At 34.7% G+C, this 12,942-nt stretch overlaps 1 protein-coding gene across 2 annotated transcripts in view; it reads right to left on the reverse strand.

Moving 5' to 3' along the window:
* Nucleotides 1–12,942, reverse strand: part of MOB1B (MOB kinase activator 1B) — a 65,952-nt gene that overhangs the window by 6,390 nt on the left and 46,620 nt on the right. For both annotated transcript variants that reach the window (XM_012551949.3, XM_031942811.1), the window contains exons 3-5: nucleotides 10,448–10,541; nucleotides 5,179–5,312; nucleotides 341–504 (exon numbers count right to left, since the gene is read on the reverse strand). In XM_012551949.3, coding sequence (XP_012407403.1) covers nucleotides 341–504; nucleotides 5,179–5,312; nucleotides 10,448–10,541 — 392 coding nt within the window. The remainder of the gene's footprint in view (nucleotides 1–340; nucleotides 505–5,178; nucleotides 5,313–10,447; nucleotides 10,542–12,942) is intronic.

Here is a 12,942-nt window from a genome sequence, read left to right on the forward strand (position 1 = left end):
CACTAAGCACATTGCTCCCACTTTCCCCAAGAGTTTTTGTACACTATCTTGGTACATATAAGATGGGACCTTCTAGAACTGTTTTGGACTAACATTTGGGTGCCAAGAGTTTATTTAGGTCAAGAAAAAAAAAAATCAAAAAGGCATTTATTAAATGTCCTGTATATGCCAAGACAAATTTGACAGTTGGTTGGGATATTTAAAGTAACTTAGAATAGAAGAAAACTGATATCATGTAGATAAGAGTATGGGGGAGGAGGGGGCATAGAGGGACAGCGCCATCACATGGCATCTCTAGGTCCTCTACATTGCAAGAGTAAGCTTGACATAGTCAACTCACCTGCACAAAAAAAATGAAGTGCTTGAAGGATGTATTAAGATGGGCTTCTTCCTGCAGTTGGATCACTGGGTCAAAGTGCTGGTGGTAAATATGTGCATACACCCTAAACAAACGCTTCAGGATAGTTTTTGCCACTGACATGAAGTTCTTTGGGAAGGGGACACCTGAAAAATGAAAGCATAGAAAATAGACAGTAGTTAACAGTAAAGAAGAACCTAATTTTATAACAGGAGAAGGTAAAGTATAAAAATCACATCATAAGAAGCAATTTTTTTTTTATCTTTACTGATATCACTTGTATTTTTAATATCCATTTCCAAATATATCCTTTCACTCATCTGTTTAGCTCATAAATGAGATACTCATCTATTTATATGAATTTTTTTCAGAGCAAATAAAAATAAATATACTTTAACAAAATTAATAAGCACATAAAACAAATTGGCCAGTCCACATAAAATTCTGCACCAACCACCCACCCCATTCACAGGAAAGGAGGTGCATCATCTTACTTTATCTTCCAAGACCAACTTGGTCATTACAATCACTGTACATGGTACTCATTTGGGATTTTCAGACCGTTATAGTCACTGTATATATGAGTTTACACAATTTCCAGGTTCCAAGATTACTCTTCATATTCATTTTCTTACAACAAATTAATCTTCTCATGTCCATTTACCACCTCTGTTTAGCACTCTCAATTAGTGCTTCCAGTTCTTGATGGCTATTAAAAAATGCTGACATTTCAATGTATAAAGGAACTTTTTTTTTTTTTTTTTTAAATCACTTCCTTGGGATATCTTTCCTGCTAGTGGGATCCTTAGGTCAAGGGGTGAATACTTTGTAACTGCTTATCACGATTTCAAACTGTTTTCCAGAATGGCTGGACTAATTTACAATCCAACCAAAAGAGTTCTTCAACTACATCCATCTTTTGTCATCTTGTCCAATTGGCTGTATGTGAGCTAGAACCTCAGACTGTATTCGTCTGCCTTTCGTGCCATGACAATGGAAGCATGGTGCTCAGGGTTGCTGAATGTGCCAACAATCTAGATTTAGGAGAGGTAGCAGTCCATTCATATTTGCACTCAACAACGACTTTTCAATAACGTAGCAGCAACTGCAAAAGGAGTTCATGTAGCTTTCAAAACCTGTAGACTTTCATTTTGAATTAAGTTTCCTATTATTCTTTTAATAAGTATCTCCTCATATCCGTTGAGCCATTCATCCAATGGAAAATTGTCTTTGTTCTTACATAACTGGGTCACTTCCTTTATATGTGCTTATTATTACCTTAGATACCAAACCTTTATCAGAGATGTTAAGTGCTCATTTTTTTCCTCCCAATTAAGTTTCACTTCTTATCCTCAGTTAATTTTATGTACACACAAAAAGAGTTTAATTTCAAGAGACTAAAGTTATATAACTGTCACTACTTATTTGGTTAAGAATTCTCCTCATAGCCACAGCTGCAAAAGTTATCTCCTCTGCCTCTCTTCTCAATTATATAACTTTTAAAATTGAGATGTGAGCATTTTGAGCATACTGTGGTACATGATACAAAATGCTGGTGTAACCCCATTTGCTGTCAGCTGACTTCCATTTCCCAAGCAGTTCTTGTAAAAAGGAAAGTGGTTGGTTCTTCAAGTAATTTATATTCTTGAACACTGATTTATTGTCATTTATTTTTGACTCTTCTATATCTAGTCAGTTTCACTCTCTCCCTCCTGTTCTCTCTCCCCAATATAAAATAGTAGGGGCAACTCGGTAGTATAATGAAAAGAATGCTGAATTTGGAGTCAGGAAAACCTGATTTCCTGCCTTAGCTACTTATTGGTCAAGGGAGATCACTTGACCTTTCTATGCCTCAGGTCTCATACATAAAATGAAGGAGTTAATTTAATGGCCTCTAAAGTTCTTTCCAGTTTTAAGTCTATGATGCTATGGTTTTGATCATTACTGCTTTATAATATACCTTGATGTCTCTCCATTCACCATAATGGTGCTTTCTATTCATTACTAATCCATTATTCTCTTGAGATATTGCAATTTTGCCCCTCTCATTCTGTTATAATTTTGTCTAGTTCCTTTTGTAGTTTGATTAGTTTAAGACTAAATCTAAATTACTTTTAAGTAGGATCATGATTTTTATTCTATCACTGGGGCACAATCAAGAGCCTCTTCAATTCCTTTTTTAAAAATTTCTTTGAATGTTTTTTAATTGTATTTATGTGTCTTAAGTATGGATCAGTAGACAAATTCTCAAATAACTTTATGGTTTCTTTGAATGTAGGTGAGGAAGGAACCAAACAAGGACTTATTCGATACCTATAATGTGCTAAGCATTATGCAGAAGTGCTTTACAAATATCATCTCATTTTATCTTCACAATAATCCAGAGACAGAAACTTTAGATGAATAAATTGAGGCAGGCAAAAGATATGACTTGTCTAGGATCACACAGCTAGCGAGTATCTAAGGCTTAATTTGAATTCAGGTCTTCTGATGCCAGGATCTTTTAAATAGCCAGAAATAAAGTCATACCAATCTATTCTCCTAATTTGCAAACATTAAGTTTTAGTAATATCAGCTTTTAGTCAATAGACAACACTGATGATTTAGTCAAACTGATTACATTGTTCTTTTCGTTGTATCTTTTTAAATCTAAGCTTTTAGAATCATTGTCTCATTTACAGGAAATTATAATGCATTCAAATATATTTCAAATATATGAAAACTACTTTGTAGTAACTTAATAGCTGCCTCTAATGAGACTTCCCCCTCTATTATATCCTTTTGGATTTTGTTACATTTACATAGAGAATTATTAATGATTTTTTATGTTTATTTTTATTTTGTATCCAGATACTTGTTTCTTTACTGATGTCTCTGGATTTTCCTACACATGTTTATAAAATTATAACAAGTACTCTTGTATTTGTCAAACTGAAATCTTCTAGTGTTTCCCCATTAAAAATAATGCTTCCTTTCACTTCAGATAAATATTTGCCATTCTACACCTATGCTATATAAGGTTTTTTCTATCGCCATTTTTTGACAAATCTGTATAGTAGTTATTGTTGTTTTATAAATGGAGAAGCTATATTTGAAAAGATAATCTTGTCAATCCATCATGACAGAAATCAGCCTCCCAATTTGGAGCCATAGTAAAATGGTATGAATAATTCCCCCCCTCTAGCTACTACAACCTTTTCCACACCTACTGTTTTAGGAAAAAAGGAAGTGATCCCTATCCAAGGTTACAGCACATAGGACAGAGTGCCTCTTCAAACTCACATAATTTGATTTCTACAATAGTATTTCATTTTTTAATCACTACTATTTGTAATTCTAACATTTATTTAGCATCATAAATGTACTGATTACAAAAAAAACAAATATCCTGTTATATTTAAAGTACTCTCTCTTATTCTTGTTCAAACCAAATCTTTCTATTTTGTAGCACATTTATAGGATTATTAACCATTAAGTTAGAAAAATATAATTCGCTACGATTTTTCTAAAACTTGCTATGGAAAATGATCAAGACAAAACACTTGTGTGGGTGAGCAAATTATTTGTCAAGAAAAGAATGTAAATTTGCTACAAAAAACCTACAGCTTTCTCTCTAAATATTCCAGAAGCTAAAAATGTTGAATGTATACATTCAAAATCAGATACAAAATAAGACATTTAAATCTTAAGAGCTAGCATAGGACTCTAATTCCCCAAGGACTCAAATGAATTAAAAGACTCAGTGTTTCAAAAATAAATTAACGATAGCAACTGCTTGCCTACCAACAAGTCTCTTTCTGGTTTTTTTTTTTTTTTTTTTTTAATGAGTAGATTTCCTGAGCAGCATGTTATATAATAAGTCCCATCCACTACTCTTATGATGATCATTTCTACCACATAAAAAAGATATCTTTGAATAAGATAACAAATTCATGAAAAATTTTAATCAAGAATGCCATATGTTATTTAAGAAAATGAAATAACATTAATGGGGAGAGCAAGTTACTTTTTTTTGGAATCTAATAAGGAAAAATATGCAAAAATTTTGTAATTAAAAATTTAGTGAGAAGCAATAGGATATATCTTGATAGCACTAGAGGCAGCTTGGTCTCTGACTTAGCCGTTTCCTAACTACTTAGTGCTCTAAACAATATAAAATTTAATCACAGATATCATAATCTTCATCAGGAAAATTAATTTTGGTAGTGGGAATTTCATACACTGATGAAATCACACCAAACCCAAACAACTACCAACCAACTTTGTTAAAAACTAATGTTTGACTATAGTTTCAAAGCCCTCATGATGCCCACTTCCAGAGAAGAGAGGTGAACTCAATACAGATTACAGTATGTATTTTAACTTTTTTGGACTTGTCTTTTGTGGAAATTTGTTTTGCGTGTATATTTGTGATGAACTTTGTTCTTCCTGTCTTTTCAATGGGTGTCAGAGATAAAAATAATGTGGAATTAAAAATTACAATTTTTTTAAAAGCCAAAAGCTGTTTTAAAATGAAAGTTGTATTATAACTAGTTCCTAGAATATTCATTAAATATTTATGAATGATCAAAAAAAAAAAACCCCACAAAACAAAAACAAACCAAAAAAAAAAAAAAAAACTAGTAGTTTTACATATTTTACCTTTCAGATTAGGAAGTAGATAATATTTCCTCTGGAGTTATTCTACTCATATCTCAATGCAAGCAAACCATTCCCCATGAGGCAGTAGAAAAAAAAGAGTGAGAAGACAGACAGTGCTCTCATAAGCATAACGAATTCTATACGATATCCCTGTATGCACACTCTACAAGTGAATTTACCTATTTTGGATGGAAACAATGTCTCATCGTCCAACTGGTCCTGTACCCAAGTCATCAGGTAATCAATATACTTTGGTGCAGAGCACTTAATAGGCTTCTTTATGTTAGTTCCATCTGCCCAATGATATTCATATCTGAATTAGAAAAAATATAAGATGTCAACATATACATATTTGCTTTAAAAGAAATCCATTTTTCTTTCCAAATAATCTAAAAATACTAATCAGGGATTGATATCAGAAAATAACTTTGTTTTTCTGCTTCATGCAGATTTCTTTCAATAGTTTGTTTTGCTAAGTTGAAAAGAATTCCTCCCCATATAAGTTAGGTCTTATCAATTAGTTTTAAGGTGTTTGTTGGACATATCTGCTACTGGGTTTGGGGCTTTTAGAAGGAAGTGGGTAAAGTATAAATGAGTAAAATGTTTCAACAAACTTTTCTAAAAATCTTCAACTTAAAGTTACACAAGCCATTTCTAGCCCCATCCCCACCCCAAAAAAATCATTACTGGCAATACAGAAACCTACAAAATTGATTAACTCAAGCATATTTGAGAATTTGGATATTTAACTAAGGAACAAATGAAAACTCCAATTCTACACTGATAAAGTGTCACTTTCCAAAGACAATGTTTCTATCATTACTTCTAACTTAATATGAATTGTTTAGGAAATTAATCCTACTCTCCCAAATAAGATGCTTGTTGTCTTCAAATATACTATTCCATTTTCATAAATTTGGGGTGAATAACACAAGAACTATTTGTAAGTTACAATTTGAAGAGCTTTCAAGTTTATTTTGAGTTCTTCTTCCCTTGTTTTGAATCCAAAGTATAAAATGACTATCTGAGGCAAATCTGAGGAAGAAGAACTGAGACATGTATTACCTGATTAAAATGCCCTAACTAGTGATTTTAGGAGTAGAATGTGCAATAGAGAAAAGACAAAGTTTACCAGAAGACTACTGAGCTTCATCTGCAAAATAAGATTACCTCTAAAGTACCTTCCTAACATCAAATTACCTCCAACTACAGGTGGTGAAAGAGTGCTTTGATCCTCTGAGGACAGAAAGAGGACCTAGTTTGCTTCAAACACTTTAGAACCAGTGCCTTCTCCTTTTCATATGAAATAATCTGTTTGGCTCTGGGTGTCTGCATTTCTCTATGTCCCTTTTTAAAGGAAGGTATCAAAGATAACAGAAAAACGAATAGCTTTTGCATATGTTACTCTGTTATTGGGTTTGTTTTTTTTTTATTATATCAATGAAGTGGCACCACAGTGCACAGAAGGCTGGACCCGAGTCAAAAAGACCCAAGTTCAAATCCAGCCTCAGACACCAAATGCTTCACTCTAGGTAAGCAAATTGAGGCTGCTTCAGTTTCTTCATCTGTAAAATGAAGATGATAATAGCATGTACCTCCCAGTGTCATCCAGGTTTTTTTTTTTCTAGAGCTCATTTTCATGCTCAAATGTATTTGCTTTTCCTTTTTTCTTAATTCTTGTGCTTGCATTTCAAGTATCTTGGGTACCCTTTTGGTTTCAGACCTTGGCTTCAGAGACAGATTGACAGCTTCATAAAAGCATGCCCTCCTTTATTTATCAAATGATATGTTAAATAGTATTAATTTAAGCAGCCAATCTAAAAAGGTCCTAAAACTATCACCATCACTCAATCCCTCTCACTAAATATTAATACTAAGTAATACTAAGTAACTGAGATATCAACTAGTTTTGATCATTTATACTAGTGGTGTAGTAGACTTAATAAATAATGTCTACCAAACTATACAATTAGGTCAAAAGAAAGGGTTTTCTAACATGTAAAGCCAAGCCAATAAAAGAAAAAGTAGCCCTGTTTTTAGAAGGGATATCAATGAAAGGAGGAAAGGGAGAATAAGATAAATACAAGCTACATTTATGTTCATGTGCACACACAGCTTTAAGAACAGAAGTATGGCTTGACAATTAAATTCTTGGGAACCTATTCTCCTTAAGAAGCAGGTGCTTTTTAATTTTCAAAATGCATGACCAAAAGTACCTCCCCCAATATATTTAAATGGCAAGGAGAAAAATATCTGTTTTCAGAGATAAACTGAAGAAAACTAATAACACCCACATATGGTAGTACTGATAGGACTAATATTAGAAAGCTGACCCACCAATATCTCATACCAAATGGTCCTGTTCTCAAGATGAGTCAATTACTATGTTCTGTAAGCAATTTGCTATTAAAAGAAGTCATCACTTTTCAAAAAGACCATACCTAAAGGAATACTGCTCAAGCCAAAAAACTTCCTTAGACAAAGACTAAAATTTTAAATTATTAAACTATATAGGATTATAACATCATTGCATAATCCCAAATTTCTGCGCTTAAGACAAAAATTGGGAAAGTACTCTGCTTTCTCAAAATCAAAGAGCATGAGACTAAAGAAGAGATAAGGCAAAGGAAATAGCTGAGAAGGCAAAACAGACAAGAATGACCTAAAGAGCTCAAGTAGTCATGGAAGGCAATGGCTTTTTAGGTGTGCTAAAATTGAGGTTTCAGTGTCCTTCCATTCATCTCTCCTAAAAAAAAAAAAATGTTTAAACATAAAATAAATGATAAATCACTTATCTTCATTAAGAGTTCTATGGAACTCTGAAGTAAACTAGCTAATATGAAAAGTGAGTGACAATTCCAGTATCTCTATGCTGTTAAGAGACTGGGCAAATCTAAAAGCCAGCAAAATTATTTTTATATATAATTCATTAAGGACCGAAGATGAAAAGCTGGAATACACACCTTAGGACTCATGCCTCATTTTACAGATGATGAAACTGACAATTTGCCAAAAACAACAGATTTGAACTCAAGTTCGATAACTTCATACTAGAATTCCTCACCCTCATTTTCCCTTATCACCACAATTGTACAAAACAAAATGAAAATTCAATAGTTCAACATTCACAAGGACCCACAATCCTTCTGGAGTGGGCTAATTTAGCACTTCTTGACTTGAAGCTTGGACTTCTCCACCTTTTCCCATGCTTTACAGCTGTTAAGAGCCAAGGGTAGCAACTGCAGGTTGGAAGTCTGACCAAAGTCAGTTCCCTTACAAGGAAATAATAGACAAAATAATGAATAATGTAACACAATGCAAAAGTACTGACTTGATTTACTATGCACACTGATTAGCTTATCTAGGAGACATTTTTGCAATAAGAATTATGGTCTTCATTAAGTTCAACATTTAAGGTAAGGCATTTCCTTTTACATTAAACAAAAACTTCCCTTTGTTTTTGAGATTACAAAAGAGAAGTAAAGAAAATCAACTAGTGGATAGTCAACTGCTGAAAAGTCTTTTCTATTCTACTCCCAAACATATATTTGTGGTAAATTTCCTTAGATGGGCAACAGAAGGGGGAGGGGAACACTATAGATGAAGAAGGCAAAATTATAATATTTTAGTTTATAGATAAACATCTTAAAACAAAAATAATTAACCAGCAAGTTTCTTTAGTCACTACAATAAAATGAGGAGTTTGCTTCTTCAAGCTTAGTGGAATGTTACTGATTATGTTTATTAATTTAGATGTAACAAGAAAGAATACAGGAGGTATTATCTATATTTATATATACCATATGTACCATTATATAGATAAATATATATATATATATATATATATATATAAAGAATAATGAACTACTCCACAAAAAAGATATCAAAACTTGACAGAGGCAGGTAGACAATGCAGTGGATAGAGCATCAGCCCTGGAGTCAGAAGGACCCGAGTTCAAATCTAGTCTCAGAACTAAACACTTCTTAGTTGTGTGATCCTGGGCAAATTACTTAACCCCAACTGTCTTGTTGGGGGGGGGGGGGGGGGAAGAGAAGACTTGAAGGCGTGGAAAAGAACATAAAAAATCTATTATTGTCTATAAAATTTCTTTGATTATTTAATACAAACAGTATCATGTAAGGTTTCCTAACTTCTTTAGTCACTACATTTGACTACTTGAGAGGCAGTGTGGTACAATGGGTAGCTAAAAGGTCAGGAAAATCTGGTTTCAATATGACCTCTCCCATGTATTAACTACTCAACAATGAATAAAAGTCCCTTCTTCTATTCTCTTAGACTTATTCTTCTATTCTCTGGGTTCTCTCCAAGAAGAGCAACAGCTGATCTGCAGCTCTGCAGTGGGGGGGGGGGAGGGAGGAAATCATACCAATTCTAACCAACCCTACTATTTTATGAATGAGGAAACTGAACCCTAGGAGGTGGAGACTTATGTCCAAGATCACCTTACAATAATGTAGATACTGAGATATTGTGAGGACTGTCCTTATGAAATCTTCTGGTTCCATGCTAAGAGTTCCCAAGATGGGAAAACTAAATTTCATGGATAGTCGCTATATGCCTTTCAGGAAATATCTTAAAAATCATTTCAAATCAAATCTGGGGGATAAAGTTTTACATTTATGTTGCCTAGGAAATGCTACAAATGCCTGTTATCCATCCTCACCTGGGCCTTCACCCAGAGGGGCAGTGCTTTCATGCTTTCATTTCCCCCCCTTTACTGATTCTCCATTCCCTAAACAATCTATTCCAAATTTCTTTCTCCTTAAGCTTCTTGTGTCACCTTCTCCCAAGCTAAAGATTTTGCTTCTCACTTTACTTAGAAAATTGAGGGCATTTGACGCAAGCTTCTTTTGCCATTCTCTTATCTCAGCACTCATCAACACCATCTTCCAATATCCAACCTCCCTTCCTTCCCTCCATTCTCTGACTAAAAAGGTAGCCATCCTCCTGGCCAAGTCACATGAAACAAAGGCCCTAAGGCAAAAAAGTCCGACGCAATTCAGAGAACACAGGAGGCCAGCAACAGTGAGAGCACAGAGTCACCAAAACCAAGATGAAGTCAGAAGTCACTCTATCCAATGCCATCATTTCATAGAGGAGAAAGTAGGGGAACTAAGAGGTGCCACCTCACAAAGCTAAGCCAACACTCTTTCCATCATTCCACAGAAGGAAATAAAATTGGAAAGGTAGATTCAGGACAGGAACATGGCATGGAGGCCCTCAAATTTAGACTAAAGAGTTTAAGCTTAAAGTATAAAGCACTGCAAAGTCACAGCAGGATTTGAAGCACAAGAATAACATGAACAGGAATATTCATGCATATTTAAATATTTCTTTTCTTCCTGGATGTTTAAGTTATTTCCCTCTCCCCCACAGGTAATGAAATAAAAAAAATGTACACCAAATAATGGTCACAAATGTCTTACTTTGGGCCAGCTGACATCACTGGGCAGCTCTCTTCTGTACAGAAGTCTGTGATGGTCCCATAAAGCATATTGATCTGGTTGAAGAAATCCACAGCTGTAAAGTATATTAAGAATTAATTCATGGAAATGGAATGAACAGAATGAAAAGTTAAATTTTAATTACATTTAATCCAATACTTTTTATATTCCTCAAGTATCAAATAGTTTTTCCCTCTTCAGCTTTATAAAATAAATGAAGGTAGAAATATAACCTAGGTGATGCAAGTATCATATTCTGAAAAAACTACCTTGTCTTATTTCAATTCTGAAATGTCTGTTATTGTCAAGTCTACAGAGTCAGTTAATGATTTTACAATGTTTATAAACCCTGCAAGATAGGGTTTATAGAAAAGTCCATTATTTTTGTGGATTTAAGTTATTGCTGTCACAAATAAAAGTTTCCCCTCAATAAAATAGCAACACTTTCAAAAAAAAAAATCAAAGTAATTTTTCCAATGTATAATCCTTTTCAAAGGCACAATCCACTGTGACTGCCTTTATTTTAAGAAGATCAATGACAGAATAAACTAAGATCAATTTTAAAGATGGGTTTGCTATTTTTTATCAACTGAAAAGACTAAAAAGTCTTTCAAAAACCTATTTCCCCAGTGAGGAGAGGCAGCTTCTATCAACGTGTCCATGGCAAAGTTGGTAAAACACAGAAACAAAAGTGATGCTGGAAGGCTCAGGTGCACTGTCAGGGGAACTGCTATTAAGATTTGACCCTATTTGGAGTTTCTTGGCAGAGATAATGGAGCGGTTCATTTTTTACAGATAAGGAACTAAGTTTAACAGGGTTAAGTGACTTGACCATGGTCATGCAGTTAGTATCTAAGGTTAGATTTGAATTTAGATCTTTCTGACCTCAGGATCAATGCTCTATTTACTGAGCCACAGGGGAGGCAGCTTCCAATGAACAGGATCAAAAGTCCATCATAGAATCATGGTAGAAGAAACTACAGTGGCCAGATAGTCCAACTCATATACAAGAGGCATCTCTTTTCTTGAAGATCTCCAACTATCCCTCTGGACATGAATGTTTCTCCATTTGTCTTCAGTCCCTCAATGGTATTCAGCAATCCTATTCCAGGTCTATTCATTCATTCTACCTCGCTCCCCACAACCAACAATGAAACTTTTGAGGAGTTTGAAAGAACCCTGATTGAGAATCAGGAGACATCTCTCTATTACCTACTTCTATATGACTTTGGCAAATGATTTCACCCCTCTGGGTTTTAGCTTTGTCATCTTTAAATACTGATGTCTGACTAGATCTGTAGTGCTTCCTTCTTAAAGATCCTCATTCTGCCTCCAGTTCTTGAGTTCCCAGCAGACTATATAATTGGGTTTCACTGAAAACAGAGCCCAGCAAGCATGACTTTTCTCAATCATCCTTCCTAGATATCAGAACTCTTGAGTAACTTGACTTATCCTCTGTTCTTCCATTCTTGTCTCCTTACCCATGGAGGCATCTACAATCTTTGCCAATCCACTGGTACCAGATCATCTGCCTACACATATGTTCAGGTCTCCTCTAACTTCTTTTTACTGACAAACTTCTATTTCTTCCTCCTACTTCACTCCTTTGTGAGAATAGCATGGTAGGGTTGGAATCCAGACTGCAAAGGACACCAATGACGTGGGGTTACCTAGTTATAAAATCCATCTCCAATACTTTTTATTCAGTCCTCCTTTGTCTTAATTTCTCTCCAATTGTATACTTGTAACCACACTATTCTTTCAAAAGTGTCCCCTTTCCAGGTATTATGAGACATTACATGCTGCTGGTTTTTCTTCTGACTCCTAATTGGTCTCCTTTCCTTTACTCAGCCCTTAGTGTTGGCTCCCAAGGCTATGTATCCTCAGCCCTCTTTCCATCTATCCTGATTGTCACATTCGTCCTCACAGCTTTATGCCTTCTCCAGACCTGACATTTTAGGGGAGCTTCATAACATTTAAAACAATTTCTTGAGGCATTTAAAAACCAAATGTAGTATCTTTTAAAATTATTCTCCCAGAGGCAGCTAGGTGGCTCAGTGGATAAAGCACCAGTCCTGAAGTCAGGAGGATCCGAGTTCAAATGTGATCTCATATACTTAACACTTCCTAGCTGTGTGACCCTGGGCAAGTCACTTAACCCCAATTGCCTCAGATGGAAAAATCACTCTCCCTTCTGATCTGTTTTTATTTAATTATTTAAGCCACCACTGCCTAGTAGTAACCCATATACAATACCTTAATATTCAATCTTCCACCCATTTTTCTTCTTATCCTCTACACACAACTTTTAAAACCTATCCAATAAGACTTACTTTTCCAACCCATCCTTTCTATTCCCACTTCATGTACTTTCTCAATAGCCTTCTAACCAGTCTCCAGCCTCCAATAATTCCTTTAAAGTATACTGTATCAAGATTTATCTTAACTAGTAGAGGGCAAAGCAGATCTACTCCTTT

This window comes from Sarcophilus harrisii, chromosome 6, assembly GCF_902635505.1.
Source record: "Sarcophilus harrisii chromosome 6, mSarHar1.11, whole genome shotgun sequence".
NCBI lineage: Eukaryota > Metazoa > Chordata > Mammalia > Dasyuromorphia > Dasyuridae > Sarcophilus > Sarcophilus harrisii.